This window comes from Rhinoderma darwinii, chromosome 2 (genome assembly GCF_050947455.1).
Source record: "Rhinoderma darwinii isolate aRhiDar2 chromosome 2, aRhiDar2.hap1, whole genome shotgun sequence".
Classification (NCBI taxonomy): Eukaryota; Metazoa; Chordata; class Amphibia; order Anura; family Rhinodermatidae; genus Rhinoderma; species Rhinoderma darwinii.
The window spans coordinates 422,526,071-422,543,277 of NC_134688.1; the positions used below are offsets into that span (position 1 = coordinate 422,526,071).

At 46.7% G+C, this 17,207-nt stretch overlaps 1 protein-coding gene across 5 annotated transcripts in view; it reads right to left on the reverse strand.

Moving 5' to 3' along the window:
- FAM222B (family with sequence similarity 222 member B) overlaps positions 1-17,207 on the reverse strand; it is a 121,481-nt gene that overhangs the window by 22,784 nt on the left and 81,490 nt on the right. For 3 of the 5 annotated variants that reach the window (XM_075854289.1, XM_075854287.1, XM_075854288.1), the window contains one exon: positions 7,938-8,069. In XM_075854289.1, coding sequence (XP_075710404.1) covers positions 7,938-7,959 — 22 coding nt within the window. In that variant the 5' untranslated portion in view covers positions 7,960-8,069. Of the gene's footprint in view, positions 1-6,157; positions 6,244-7,937; positions 8,070-8,288; positions 8,479-17,207 lie in introns of those variants that run through there. The other 2 variants (XR_012881576.1, XM_075854286.1) reach the window with 2 other exon arrangements.

The following is a 17,207-nucleotide window of genomic DNA, read 5'->3' on the forward strand; positions in this document are numbered from 1 at the left end:
CGTATTTCTCTTCAAATTACCCTCATTTTTCACCCTGAACATATGTTGTGTTCATTACCACCAAAGGAGACTAATGCACGGTGCACCTGCCATATAGGTGTACCTTGTTTGTTCCCAAAAATCCAGAAAAAAAAGTATTAGGCGTGGCAGAGCTTTACTGGAATCAGACCAGGGCCAAACATCTGCATGCATTCAGTTTCCACCAACATTCGTAAAACATATTAGAATATGAAAAGTTAATTTCAGTAATTAAATTCAAAAAGTGAAACTCCTGTTCTATAGATTCATTACACAGGGTGATCTATTTCCAGCATTTTATTATCTTAATGTTGATGATTATGGCTAACAGTTAATGAAAACCCAACATTTAGTCTAAAAAAAATAATTTGATATTGGGTAAAAGTTGAGGATTGTAGACTCATGGTGTGACACTAATCAGCACAAAACAGTTCAGTAGCTACACAATCATGGGGAAGACTGCTGACATGACAGTTGTCCAGAAGACAGTCATTGACACCCTCCATAAGAAGAGTAAGCCACAAAAGGACATTGCTAAGGAAGCTGCTGTTCACAGAGTGCTGTATCCAAGCATATTAATGGAAAGTTGAGAGGGGAAAAAAAAAAAGTGTGGTAGAAAAAAGGTGCACAAGCAACAGGGATAACCGCAGCCTCGAAAGGATTGTCAAGAAAAGACCATTCAAGAGTCTGGGGGAAATTCACAAGGAGTGGACTGTGGCTGGAATCAGTGCTACAAGAGCCGCCACACACAGATGTATCCAGAACATGGGCTACAACTGTGGCATTCCTTGTGTCAAGCCATTCATGACCTAGAAACAACGTCAGAAGCGTCTTACCTGGGCTAACGAGAAAAAGGACTGGTCTGTGGCCCAAAGTCCTGTTTTCGGATGAAAGTAAATTTTGGTTGGAATTAAATGATTATGGGGAAAACGCCTTTATCACCTATTCACCATATAGGTGATAACTGATCAGAAATCACCTATTCTCTGGATTATGGGAAAACCCCTTTAATGCAAAGTTGCTCATGATTAACTGGCTTTCCTGGAGCCCCACAGCCCCTTCAGACTTTTCTTCCTAGCAACCTGCAGGTACTGAATGGGACGGTGTTGCAGTTCTCTGCATGATTGATCAGAAGCAGCACTGTGCAGAGAAATGTCAGAAGGGCCTAGGCTCCTTCGTTCTCAATCGGTGAAGGTCCCTAACCCGCTGTTATACCATCACTTACTTAGGTGGTAAAGCCCCTTTAATTGTTAGCAAAAAAAAAACAAAACTAAAAACCTAAAAGCACCAGACAAGAAAATCAATGCCAGGATCATGTACAGGGAAACCTACGTGGGGGCAGACAGGCAATCAAGAGCCTAATTCTATACATTACAGTTGGAGTACATTTGGGGTTTTAGTTTACACCTTTTCTATATAATGGACCAGACTCTTTAAAGAAATGGTATAAAACACCACAACCGTGCAATATAATTTACTGTGTACAATGAACCTTGCACTTCAGAGAAAATCCAACAGCCATTACAAGTCCATGATTCATCGCCTCAGCTGTAAACACAAAACGGCAGTATTAGAAGACACAATTAGAGGACTCATAAGGAAACATTCTAATTACCGAACCTCCTTCCGCTTGGCAGCTTCCACGTACTTCTTCAGCAACTGGAGAGGGTGGTGATGGGCTGGCAGCAGCTTTATCACAACCTACCCCTGCACAACAACCACGGCACAAAGGGGACATGCAGATCGCAAATCCAGCTAACAACCACAAACACTGCTGGCATTTACAACATCGCTTTCTCAAGAGGAACGCAAAGCTAGAGGTCTCCTGGGGTCTGCAACACTCAATTCCAAGTATTTTATAAAGACTGTACAGTAATGCAGTAAAGGGGGTTTTACACAGGATGATATCATATAACGCTCGTTACCGATAATTGCTCGATCACCTGCTGGTCGTATAGTTTAAAAAAAGTAAAAAGATTATCGTTGTCTGCAGCACATCTTCCTGCATAAACAGGGAGATGTGCTGCCGACATGATAATAATGTATGGGGACGAGTGATCGGAGTAACGACTGCTCGTCCCCACCCATACCTCCGTGTGACAGGAGCAAACGAGCGCCAATCAACGATGTCTCGTTGATCGACACTCGCTGCTTCTCGGCCGATGTAAAAGGGCCTTAATACTGGGAGAAGAAATGTTAGTGTGTGTATTTCCAGAATAACGCCCATCATCAAGAGTCAATGACAGGATAGCTCAGTTTAGGGGTAGGAGTTTACATTCTTTAGATTTGCTTGCTTTCCGCTATCCAAAACAAAAAAATGAAGGTCTTCTAAATCCACATCATGGACTCTGGTGTCACATAACAAGCACCATCTAACCGATCACCCCAGAGTAAAATGGGAGGACTGCTGCAGGGAACAAGTGAGCGGATATCACCACCCCTGGAGACGGAATCTAATGATCATAAAAATGACTGACCCATTCATGGTTGGTTCTGCAGGAGACATTCGATCTAATTTTCCATAAAACAAAATGGCTTCCACAAACAAGGCCTCATTCACACAGCAGAATCTGGTCAGTATTTTGCATCAGCGTTTGTAAGCCAAAACCAGGAGTGGAAAATAAACTGAAGCTATAATGGAAAGATTTTTTATCTCTTTGTATTTGTCAGTATTTTTGCTAACAAATACAAAGTGTGAATGAGGCCTATAAGAAATAAACTAATCAGTGAGTAACAGGGACCTTAGATCAGGTGAAAGATCTGAATCGTAGTGCATGGTGGATTAGAAGGTTGCTTCTCAATGAAGCCTGGGGTAGTAGTTTGCCTCAAACAAGAGTAACCAAGTCACCATCAGTATTTTTGCACAGTGCATGCATGGCCTATCAGGTGATTGAATTCACTGGCATAAACCTAAGGCCCCCTGCCGTGTGCATGGTCCGTGATGACCGGCATGGACGGCCGCGTACTGTCACGCTCCCATTATAAAGTATAGGAGCACGGTCCGCAAAATAAAAAAACAGGACATGTCCTATTTTTTTTGCGGCTCATTTCTACAGCTGGACACTTACCCGTAAATATATGGGAAGGTGTCCGTGGGCCAGAGAAATGCATGGATCAGCATTTTGATCCGTAATTGCGGATCAAAATTCCGGTCGTGTGCATAGAGCCTAAGACCGGGTTTACGCACGTGACGGAAAATGGAGTGCAATGTAACTGAATGGCATAACACGGCTACTGGACTGTATGGAGCGCGCTGCCATTTATGAGGGCCTTGCAAATACTTTGTTCAGTTGTCCCTCAGATTACAGTTTACTTCCTATCAAAGTAGTAGCTAATGCCTGGCAGGTAGTCGATCTGAAATTGGAGTGTAAGCCCAGGTTAATCTCCCCTCGAACTCCCATTTAATACAATCCTCCCCTCCCCCATCACTATGAGCATTGTAGCATGGGTTACTGGGTTTCCTGGAGAATTAAGTCCGTGGAACAGATATTCCTGGACTCGTGCAGCTTTCCATCTTTTTCAGAATTGCAAAGCACCTACCAATTACCAGCTACTGGGTTCTATAGATACCTACAACTCCAGCACGCCCTCCTGGCGGAGCATGGTTCCTTGCAAAACTCCCTCGCTTACTCAAAATTAGAGACTTTGCTCCGGACTGCGATCCAGCTTCTAATCTCCTACAATGAAACAGTCACAAACCCTCTGCTCTGCAGATATCCCAGTATTGTCCAGAGAAGACTGGGAGGACATGGTTGACTTCTTTCTCCCTACAGTGGTCAGTGCTAGAGATACACGAATCCAATATAAATGCATCCATACGGTATATTAGAGAAGATGCAAGCACTGAACAAACTAAAAATAAGCTATCAAAAATGGTGTACGCCTGGTTATACTGCTTTAACCCCTTCACGCAAACTCACGCAACTGTACATGAGGGTTAAGGCGAAGTATGGAGCTCGCTCACGGGCCGAGCTCGCTCCATACACAGCGGGTGACGGCTGTTACACGCAGCAGACACCTCCCTGCAACGACCGGAATCAAAGTTCACTTCACCTTAAATACCAAGATCAATCGCAACTGCGCCATTTAAAGTGTTACATTCAGGGGGCGCCCCCTGCGACACGATCGGCCGGTTATAACGGTTGCTATGGCAGCCTGGGGGCCGAACAAAAGCCCCCAGGTCTGCCATCTTTGTACTCCTTTGAAGCCCTGCCGAGACTGTCAGAATCAGGATATACTGCAATACATTAGTATTGCAGTATATCATGCAAGCGATCAAACGATCGCTGCTTCAAGTCCCCTGGTATCGCCGCGTCCGTAAAAGTCCGATCACAATATAGCATTGTTTAACCCGCTCAGTGAATGCTGTAAAAAAAATAAAATCTATAAATATATATATAAAAAAAAACACGCAAATTGCTGTTTTTTGGTCACCTTAGCGCTCCAAAAAAATGAAATAGAAAATTATCAAAAAGTCGCATATACCCCAAAATGGTATCAGTGAAAATTACAGCTCGCCCCGCAAAACTTAAGCCCTAACATAGCTAAATTGATGGAAAAATAAAAGTTATGGCTCTCAAAATATGGCGACAAACGTTTTTTATTTATTTAGCAAAAGGTTAAAAGTGGTAAAACAAAAATTTGGTATCGCCGTAATCGTATCAACCTGTAGAATAAAGTGAATATGTCGTTTTTAACGCTTGTTGGATGCTGTAAAAACAAAACCCCCCAAAATATGATGTAATCGCTGTTTTTTGCCCATTTCACCCCACAAATAAATTTTTCTTCATCTTCCCAGTACATTATGCAGTACAATAAACGGGGCCATGAAAAACCTACAACTTGTCCTGGAAAAAACAAGCCCTCGTATGGCGAGAACGACTGAAAAATAAAAATAAATTAATGCTTTTGAAAGGTGGGGGAGAAAAAAAACCACAAGTGAAAATTTGAAAAAGTGCTGCGTCCTGAAGGGGTTAAGAATACCTCATAACGAGCTGAAACGTCGCTGCTTTTGGAAATTGGAACAAACCGCTTTGTTCAGCGAGTGCTGCGTGACTCTGGACTTCCTGCGGTATATTTCACTCCAGACAGACGGAGAACGATACGTATTTCTGACAGTGATGCTTGCTGTTAAGCTGAGCTGGGAACATTTCTGCATGTAGTGTGGTCCTGTGAGGAGGTATCCCCCTTCTGGTCAACGGTCCTATTATTTATTAATGCCCACTTTGACTTTCCTATAGTCCTCTCTCACTAGGTACGCCTTTTGGGCGACCTAGACACTTTAATCTCTGGCTCAATTATGACCTTGAAGTCTACCAATATTCTGCCCCCTTGCACTAGTGATCAATCTGTAGAAGTGCTATATCCCCTTTTAAATGCCAGCTCAAAATTTTAAAAGATGTGGTCATCCCTGAGATAATGCCGGCACCATATTAAGTGATACTGACTAGTACGGCCAATCGGTTTTATCGGATACGTGGGAGAGGGCAGCTGCGGGTGCAAGTGTGAGAATCTCCAGATCCCATAGCACTTACCAATTGTACACGGGACAAACATGTTATAGTTACTGTAACCCTTATCCAAACCCCACTCCGTGTAAATCTGTAGGGGTTTATAGGAACGCTGCGGATTTTAAAGCCTGCAGCGTGCCCCATGTGCTGTAAATTTTCACCACAGATTTCATCCTTTGCAATGAGTGAAATCCGCTGCAAAATCCACATGCAGCATGAGTATCTCACTGCAGATTACGACATGTGCCCTGAACAGGAAGGAGGATTAATAAATGACACTGATAACTGAACATGTTCCCCGTGGAGCGCTGCAGAACACATTAGCACCATAACACACGCCATCAATTTTACATCTGATCACTGCACGATCAGTTAAATTGCTTCATTATTTTATTTCTTAACCCTGACATTTGGGGAAAATATTTCAAGCTTGTGAGAAATGACATCCAGTGACAAAAACAAACTTTGACAATTCTTCATCCCACAAGGCAGTCACAATATTTTACAGTAGCCAGTAAGGGCTCAGGCTCATGGCTTTATTATGGCTCTGGGCATGAGCCGTATCTTTAGAACCAAGAAGACGCTTAGAAAAAGCCTTTCCTGATCTGAGAACAGAAGCCGTTCCCGTCCTTGGCACTAAATTACAGCTCCTTTCCAGAAGGCCATAAAACGGTCATGTGCACAGAGCCTTAGGGGGATCATAAAGGGTCCAATACTTCAGTGTGACACGAAGACCAGGACAAGAATTGGACCATATAAGAAAAAAAAAAAAAAAAGAAAGAAGTACGATTATATAAAAGTAAGACATTAAAGCTACAGATTACTATGTGGTAACAGGGGTAGGAATACATTTAGGGAGAGCACGTTATTACGAACACATTGTCAGACTGTGATTAAAGGGGCCGCAACAACAATTTTTACATAATGCTACTGACAGCACAATTACAGGAGATTTATCCATATAAACCAGACTGACAAACGGTGAGGAGACGCCCCTACGCTTTGGGGGGACCGGTGAGGAGACGCCCCTACGCTTTGGGGGGGGGGCGGACACGGGACCGGTGAGGAGACGCCCCTGCGCATTGGGGGACACGGGACCGGTGAGGAGACGCCCCTGCGCATTGGGGGACACGGGACCGGTGAGGAGACGCCCCTACGCATTGGGGGACACGGGACCGGTGAGGAGACGCCCCTACGCATTGGGGGACACGGGACCGGTGAGGAGACGCCCCTACGCATTGGGGGACACGGGACCGGTGAGGAGACGCCCCTACGCATTGGGGGACACGGGACCGGTGAGGAGACGCCCCTACCTATTGGGGGACACGGGACCGGTGAGGAGACGCCCCTACCTATTGGGGGACACGGGACCGGTGAGGAGACGCCCCTACCTATTGGGGGACACGGGACCGGTGAGGAGACGCTCCTACGTATTGGGGGACACGGGACCGGTGAGGAGACGCTCCTACGTATTGGGGGACACGGGACCGGTGAGGAGACGCTCCTACGTATTGGGGGACACGGGACCGGTGAGGAGACGCTCCTACGTATTGGGGGACACGGGACCGGTGAGGAGACGCTCCTACGTATTGGGGGACACGGGACCGGTGAGGAGACGCTCCTACGTATTGGGGGACACGGGACCGGTGAGGAGACGCTCCTACGTATTGGGGGACACGGGACCGGTGAGGAGACGCTCCTACGTATTGGGGGACACGGGACCGGTGAGGAGACGCTCCTACGTATTGGGGGACACGGGACCGGTGAGGAGACGCTCCTACGTATTGGGGGACACGGGACCGGTGAGGAGACGCTCCTACGTATTGGGGGACACGGGACCGGTGAGGAGACGCTCCTACGTATTGGGGGACACGGGACCGGTGAGGAGACGCTCCTACGTATTGGGGGACACGGGACCGGTGAGGAGACGCTCCTACGTATTGGGGGACACGGGACCGGTGAGGAGACGCTCCTACGTATTGGGGGACACGGGACCGGTGAGGAGACGCTCCTACGTATTGGGGGACACGGGACCGGTGAGGAGACGCTCCTACGTATTGGGGGACACGGGACCGGTGAGGAGACGCTCCTACGTATTGGGGGACACGGGACCGGTGAGGAGACGCTCCTACGTATTGGGGGACACGGGACCGGTGAGGAGACGCTCCTACGTATTGGGGGACACGGGACCGGTGAGGAGACGTTACATTAATAAGTCATAGATAATTTACACATTAATCTTCAGCTTTTACTTCAGGGATTTAATAAGACAATTTATACCAATGACTCCATAGAGGAATGACCTTAACAGAGGAGTCAGCAGGAAGAGTCTGTATGTGAGGAGTATGTGGCATGTGACGGAAGGACAATGCCTCCTCTAGCCGGGAAGGCCGGACATTGACCACTTACATTTCTGAAGTCCAGTGTTCATCTGCGGCTGAGGGAGAAGCTGGAAGGCGAGGTCCCCTGGTCCTGGCTAACAGGCCAACATGGCAGAGCTGCACTAACACCGCATGGGGGGTCACCACTCTCCTCCTCGCACTGTACATGGAGAGAAAGCACAGGTCAGACCGGGGGCAGCAACACAGCACTAGACAGACTGCGGGGCGTAGCCACAGGAGGGCCGCGCTGCAGCCAATGTGCGTCCGGGCCCACCCAACCAGCACCGGGGAAACAATGAGGACACTCCGAGCACTCAAGCAGCCGGTGAGCGGGAGGAGGGACGACGACAAGGCCCCGGAGGAGGCTGCGCTCACTTACCAGGGCTGGATCGGATGATCAATGGCAGAGATCAGCCCCGTCCTCCTAGTGCCTGCTGATTTGCCGATTACTATTTGGTGAATCAGCAGGCACTGAGAGAAGGGGCTGAACTCTCCTCATTGGTCCGCCCGGCACAAGTGACGTCAGCCCGCATTAACGCACTGCGTCATTTCGTCATACGCAATCCAAACTGAGGCGCTCTCCCGCCCACCGCCATTTCAGTGAGAGGGAGGAGTTCGGTACATTCAGCTGTTATGGTGGTAGAAGTCAATGTGGTCCTTCCACAGCAGCTGAAGCCTCGCCTTCTCTCCCTCCTCCTCCTCCTCATCCAGCTGCGGCTTATCCCCGCCGCACTCTTATCACACACTTTATGGCACAATGTTAGGGAAATTAAAGAGACACTGAATAAAACGTGTTTTTTCCCCCTGCAGTTGTAATCTATTGTTCCCTGTTATCAGCCACTTCAGTTTGAGGCTACACTGACTGGCGTTCTTCAATGAGGTTGTCTTTTCCTATGATTCTGAGAACCATCTCTATATGACAGTTTCTGCTCTTTCATTGAATTATGAATTCCTATTTTATTGGCTTTGCTGACATTTATACAAAATTTTCCCCCAAATATGGACATGTCATGTGGCCAAACACCGCTAGAAGTGGCGCCATTACTGTAGATGAATTGTTGATGCCGAGGCATTGCCATATCTTGAAAATGTGATGGATGCCGGTTATTACTTTATTCCTGTAATGAAGACTCTTCAGACGTGTCAGATTTGCATCTGAAAAACTCCATGGAAGAAATCCACAGTAGACAATAGGATTGCTGTGGCAGATGTGCAGTTCGATGCCGCAGATCCACCACATTCAGCGGAACTAATCCAGCGACTTTTTCTATCAGAATCCCCGACTATAAGGAGCATGTTACTGATTTTCACAGATTTTTTTTGTTCCTGCTCCATGTGAACTGAGATACAAAAACCCATTCACATGCACTGGTTGCAGAATGTCAGCGGAGTAGATGAGGATTCAGCATCCGCACCAAAATCCTCTTCAAATCTTTTTCTGACCCCTTGAGTCTAATGCAAGAAAGCGCTCCTAGTCTGTAGAAGAACACAGCGCTAGTGACATATTCCTGACAGATCAGAGACCATGGACTAATGGGAGTACAGTGGCCTGGGGCTCCAACATACAATGGCCTTTCCTGGGCCATTATAAAGTAAGGCCACAGGGAGGGCCCTGTTCACATCAGCGTTGCCCTTCCGTTGAGTCCCTGCGGAGATTTCCGTCGGGTTAACCTCTCAACAGAAAGCACAGCTCAAAAAAACGGCCACAAATAAACGCATCCAAAAAGTGTTTGATGCATAAAACACGGCTGAAAATCAGAGCATGTTTTCCCTTGAAAACTGCTCCATATTTTACAGCCGTTTTGCGTGTGAACATACCCTCAAGGGGGTTTTACACTGGGCGATCGGGCAGACAAGCGTTCATAGAATGCTCGCTGACCATAATTGCCCTGTGTAAACAGGGCAGCGATCAGCAGGTGAACGAGCAAATGCTCGTTCACCTGCTGATCGCATCATTTAAAAAAAAATATATATATATATTATCGTTGTCGACCGCACATACCTCTGTGTAAACAGGGAGACGCGCTGCCGACATGATAATAATGGATGGGGACGAGTGCTCAGAGTAACGACCGCTCGTCCCCATCCATAGCTCCGTGTGACAGGAGCAAACGATCGGCTTGCTGCACCGGCCGCTGTAAAAGGGCCTTTAGTGTATAGCAGCCTCCCTGCAGTAGTGTTATATAGCATGTACTGCCCCATCGTCTGTTCTGCCTTCCACCTGTACTACATGTACTGTACTGAACTCTACCCGAGCTACATGCACTGTACTAACCTCTAATCGTGCTACCGGTACTGCGCTCTACCTGTACTATATACAGACTGTACAGCCCTACCTGTACTGTTCTCTACCTGTACTACATTTCCTGTACTGCCTGTAAAATATATATATTATACTGTACTGCCCTCTACCTGTACTACATGTACGGTACTGTTCCCTACCTCTGTACTACATGTACTGTACTGCCCTACCTGTATAATGTATAATATATATATATATATATATATATATATATATATATATATATATATACATACACTGTACTACCCTCCACCTGTGCCTCATGTACTGTACTGCCCTACCTGTACTATATATACCGTACTGCCCTCTACCTGAGCTACATGTACTGTACTGCTCCCTACCTATGTACTACAGGTACTGTCCTCCACCTGTACTACATGGACTGTACTGCTCCCTACCTCTGTACTACATGTACTGTTCTCTACCTGTGCTACATGGACTGTACTGCTCTATACCTGTACTACATGGACTGTACTGCTCCCTACCTGTATTACATGGACTGTGCTGCTCCCTACCTCTGTACTACATGTACTGTACTGCTCTCTTCCTGTACTACATGTCCTGTACTGCTCCCTACCTGTACTACATGTCCTGTACTGCTCCCTACCTCTGTACTACATGTTCAGTACTGCTCTCTACCTGTACTACATGGACTGTACTGCCCTCTACCTGTACTACATGTACTGTGCTGCTCTCTACCTGTTCTACATGGACTGTACTGCTCTCTACCTGTACTACATGGACTGTACTGCTCCCTACCTCTGTACTACATGGACTGTACTGCTCTCTACCTTTACTACATGGACTGTACTGCTCCCTACCTCTGTACTACATGTACTGTACTGCTCTCTACCTGTTCTACATGGACTGTACTGCTCTATACCTGTACTACATGGACTGTACTGCTCCCTACCTCTGTACTACATGTACTGTACTGCTCTCTACCTGTTCTACATGGACTGTACTGCTCTCTACCTGTACTACATGGTCTGTACTGCTCCCTACCTCTGTACTACATGCATTGTACTGCTCTCTACCTGTACTACATGGACTGTACTGCTCCCTACCTCTGTACTACATGCACTGTTCTCTACCTGTGCTACATGGACTGTACTGCTCTATACCTGTACTACATGGACTGTACTGCTCTATACCTGTACTACATGGACTGTACTGCTCCCTACCTGTATTACATGGACTGTGCTGCTCCCTACCTCTGTACTACATGGACTGTACTGCTCTCTTCCTGTACTACATGTACTGTACTGCCCTCTACCTGTACTACATGTCCTGTACTGCTCCCTACCTCTGTACTACATGTTCAGTACTGCTCTCTACCTGTATTACATGTACTGTACTGCCCTCTACCTGTACTACATGTCCTGTACTGCTCCCTACCTCTGTACTACATGTTCAGTACTGCTCTCTACCTGTACTACATGGACTGTACTGCCCTCTACCTGTACTACATGTACTGTGCTGCTCTCTACCTGTTCTACATGGACTGTACTGTTCTCTACCTGTACTACATGGACTGTACTGCTCCCTACCTCTGTACTACATGTACTGTACTGCTCTCTACCTTTACTACATGGACTGTACTGCTCCCTACCTCTGTACTACATGTACTGTACTGCTCTCTACCTGTTCTACATGGACTGTACTGCTCTCTACCTGTACTACATGGACTGTACTGCTCCCTACCTCTGTACTACATGCACTGTACAGCTCTCTACCTGTACTACATGGACTGTACTGCTCCCTACCTGTACTACATGGACTGTACTGCTCCCTACCTCTGTACTACATGTACTGTACTGCGCTCTACCTGTACTACATAGACTGTACTGCTCTCTACCTGTACTACATGGACTGTACTGCTCCCTACCTCTGTACTACATGTACTGTACTGCTCTCTACCTGTACTACATGGACTGTACTGCTCTCTACCTGTACTACATGGACTGTACTGCTCCCTACCTCTGTACTACATGCACTGTACTGCTCTATACCTGTACTACATGGACTGTACTGCTCCCTACCTCTGTACTACATGTACTGTACTGCTCTCTACCTGTTCTACATGGACTGTACTGCTCCCTACCTCTACTACATGCACTGTACTGCTCTCTACCTGTACTACATGGACTGTACTGCTCCCTACCTGTACTACATGGACTGTACTGCTCCCTACCTCTGTACTACATGGACTGTACTGCTCCCTACCTCTGTACTATATGTACTGCTCTCTACCTGTACTACATGGACTGTACTGCTCTCTACCTGTACTACATGGACTGTACTGCTCCCTACCTCTGTACTACATGCACTGTACTGCTCTCTACCTGTTCTACATGGACTGTACTGCTCTCTACCTGTACTACATGGTCTGTACTGCTCCCTACCTCTGTACTACATGCACTGTACTGCTCTCTACCTGTAGTACATGTACTGTACTGCTCTCTACCTGTACTACATGTACTGTACTGCTCCCTACCTGTACTACATGGACTGTACTGCTCCCTACCTCTGTACTACATGTACTGCTCTCTACCTGTACTACATGGACTGTACTGCTCCCTACCTCTGTACTACATGCACTGTACTGCTCTCTACCTGTGCTACATGGACTGTACTGCTCTATACCTGTACTACATGGACTGTACTGCTCTATACCTGTACTACATGGACTGTACTGCTCTATACCTGTACTACATGGACTGTACTGCTCCCTACCTCTGTACTATATGTACAGTACTGCCCTCTACCTGTACTACATGGACTGTACTGCCCTCTACCAGTACTACGTGAACTGTACTGCTCCCTACCTCTGTACTACATGTACTGTGCTGCTCTCTACCTGTACTACATGGACTGTACTGCCTCTACCTGTATTACATGGACTGTGCTGCTCCCTACCTCTGTACTACATGTACTGCACTGCTCTCTTCCTGTACTACATGTACTGTACTGCCCTCTACCTGTACTACATGTCCTGTACTGCTCCCTACCTCTGTACTACATGTTCAGTACTGCTCTCTACCTGTACTACATGGACTGTACTGCCCTCTACCTGTACTACATGTACTGTGCTGCTCTCTACCTGTTCTACATGGACTGTACTGCTCTCTACCTGTACTACATGGACTGTACTGCTCCCTACCTCTGTACTACATGTACTGTACTGCTCTCTACCTTTACTACATGGACTGTACTGCTCCCTACCTCTGTACTACATGTACTGTACTGCTCTCTACCTGTACTACATGGACTGTACTGCTCCCTACCTCTGTACTACATGTACTGTACTGCTCTCTACCTTTACTACATGGACTGTACTGCTCCCTACCTCTGTACTACATGTACTGTACTGCTCTCTACCTGTTCTACATGGACTGTACTGCTCCCTACCTCTGTACTACATGCACTGTACTGCTCTCTACCTGTACTACATGGACTGTACTGCTCCCTACCTGTACTACATGGACTGTACTGCTCCCTACCTCTGTACTACATGTACTGTACTGCGCTCTACCTGTACTACATGGACTGTACTGCTCTCTACCTGTACTACATGGACTGTACTGCTCCCTACCTCTGTACTACATGTACTGTACTGCTCTCTACCTGTACTACATGGACTGTACTGCTCTCTACCTGTACTACATGGACTGTACTGCTCCCTACCTCTGTACTACATGCACTGTACTGCTCTCTACCTGTGCTACATGGCCTGTACTGCTCCCTACCTCTGTACTACATGGCCTGTACTGCTCCCTACCTCTGTACTACATGTACTGTACTGCTCTATACCTGTACTACATGGACTGTACTGCTCCCTACCTCTGTACTACATGTACTGTACTGCTCTCTACCTGTTCTACATGGACTGTACTGCTCTCTACCTGTACTACATGGTCTGTACTGCTCCCTACCTCTGTACTACATACACTGTACTGCTCTCTACCTGTACTACATGGACTGTACTGCTCCCTACCTCTGTACTACATGTACTGTACTGCTCTCTACCTGTACTACATGTACTGTACTGCTCTCTACCTGTTCTACATGGACTGTACTGCTCTCTACCTGTTCTACATGGACTGTACTGCTCTCTACCTGTACTACATGGTCTGTACTGCTCCCTACCTCTGTACTACATGCACTGTACTGCTCTCTACCTGTACTACAGGGACTGTACTGCTCCCTACCTGTACTACATGGACTGTACTGCTCCCTACCTCTGTACTACATGTACTGTACTGCTCTCTACCTGTACTACATGGACTGTACTGCTCCCTACCTGTACTACATGGACTGTACTGCTCCCTACCTCTGTACTACATGTTCTGTACTGCTCTCTACCTGTACTACATGGACTGTACTGCTCCCTACCTCTGTACTACATGCACTGTACTGCTCTCTACCTGTGCTACATGGACTGTACTGCTCTATACCTGTACTACATGGACTGTACTGCTCTATACCTGTACTACATGGACTGTACTGCTCTATACCTGTACTACATGGACTGTACTGCTCCCTACCTCTGTACTATATGTACAGTACTGCCCTCTACCTGTACTACATGGACTGTACTGCCCTCTACCAGTACTACATGAACTGTACTGCTCCCTACCTCTGTACTACATGTACTGTACTGCTCTCTACCTGTACTACATGGACTGTACTGCTCCCTACCTCTGTACTACATGCACTGTACTGCTCTCTACCTGTACTACATGGACTGTACTGCTCCCTACCTGTACTACATGGACTATACTGCTCCCTACCTCTGTACTACATGTACTGTGCTCTACCTGTACTACATGGACTGTACTGCCCTCTACCTGTACTACATGTACTGTGCTGCTCTCTACCTGTTCTACATGGACTGTACTGCTCTCTACCTGTACTACATGGACTGTACTGCTCCCTACCTCTGTACTACATGGACTGTACTGCTCTCTACCTGTACTATATGTACTGTACTGCGCTACCTGTACTACATGGACTGTACTGCGCTACCTGTACTACATGGACTGTACTGCTCTCTACCTGTACTACATGGACTGTACTGCTCTCTACCTGTACTACATGTACTGTACTGCCCTCTACCTGTACTACGTATACTGTACTGCCCTCTACCTATACTACATGTACGGTACTGTTCCCTACCTCTGTACTACATGTACTGTACTGCCCTACCTGTATAATTATATATATATATATATATATACATACACTGTACTACCCTCTACCTGTGCCTCATGTACTGTACTGCCCTACCTGTACTATATATACCGTACTGCCCTCTACCTGTGCTACATGTACTGTACTGCTCCCTACCTATGTACTACAAGTACTGTCCTCCACCTGTACTACATGGACTGTACTGCTCCCTACCTCTGTACTACATGTACTGTTCTCTACCTGTGCTACATGGACTGTACTGCTCTATACTTGTACTACATGGACTGTACTGCTCTATACCTGTACTACATGTACTGTACTGCTCCCTACCTCTGTACTACATGTACTGTGCTGCTCTCTACCTGTACTACATGGACTGTACTGACCTCTACCTGTATTACATGGACTGTGCTGCTCCCTACCTCTGTACTACATGTACTGCACTGCTCTCTTCCTGTACTACATGTACTGTACTGCCCTCTACCTGTACTACATGTCCTGTACTGCTCCCTACCTCTGTACTATATGTACTGTACTGCTCTCTACCTGTGCTACATGGACTGTACTGCCCTCCACCTGTACTACATGGACTGTACTGCCCTCCACCTGTACTACATGGACTGTACTGCCCTCCACCTGTACTACATGAACTGTACTGCTCCCTACCGCTGTACTACATGGACTGTACTGCTCTCTACCCGTACTACATGGACTGTACTGCCCTCCACCTGTACTACATGGACTGTACTGCTCTCTACCTGTACTACATGGACTGTACTGCTCTCTACCTGTACTACATGGACTGTACTGCTCTCTACCTGTACTACATGGACTGTACTGCTCTCTACCTGTACTACATGGACTGTACTGCTCCCTACCTGTACTACATGGACTATACTGCTCCCTACCTCTGTACTACATGTACTGTACTGCGCTCTACCTGTACTACATGGACTGTACTGCCCTCTACCTGTACTACATGTACTGTGCTGCTCTCTACCTGTTCTACATGGACTGTACTGCTCTCTACCTGTACTACATGGACTGTACTGCTCCCTACCTCTGTACTACATGGACTGTACTGCTCTCTACCTGTACTATATGTACTGTACTGCGCTACCTGTACTACATGGACTGTACTGCGCTACCTGTACTACATGGACTGTACTGCTCTCTACCTGTACTACATGGACTGTACTGCTCTCTACCTGTACTACATGTACTGTAATGCCCTCTACCTGTACTACGTATACTGTACTGCCCTCTACCTATACTACATGTACGGTACTGTTCCCTACCTCTGTACTACATGTACTGTACTGCCCTACCTGTATAATTATATATATATATATATATATACATACACTGTACTACCCTCTACCTGTGCCTCATGTACTGTACTGGTCTCTACCTGTACTACATGTACTGTACTGCCCTACCTGTACTATATATACCGTACTGCCCTCTACCTGTGCTACATGTACTGTACTGCTCCCTACCTATGTACTACAAGTACTGTGCTCCACCTGTACTACATGGACTGTACTGCTCCCTACCTCTGTACTACATGTACTGTTCTCTACCTGTGCTACATGGACTGTACTGCTCTATACTTGTACTACATGGACTGTACTGCTCTATACCTGTACTACATGTACTGTACTACTCCCTACCTCTGTACTACATGTACTGTGCTGCTCTCTACCTGTACTACATGGACTGTACTGACCTCTACCTGTATTACATGGACTGTGCTGCTCCCTACCTCTGTACTACATGTACTGTTCTCTACCTGTGCTACAT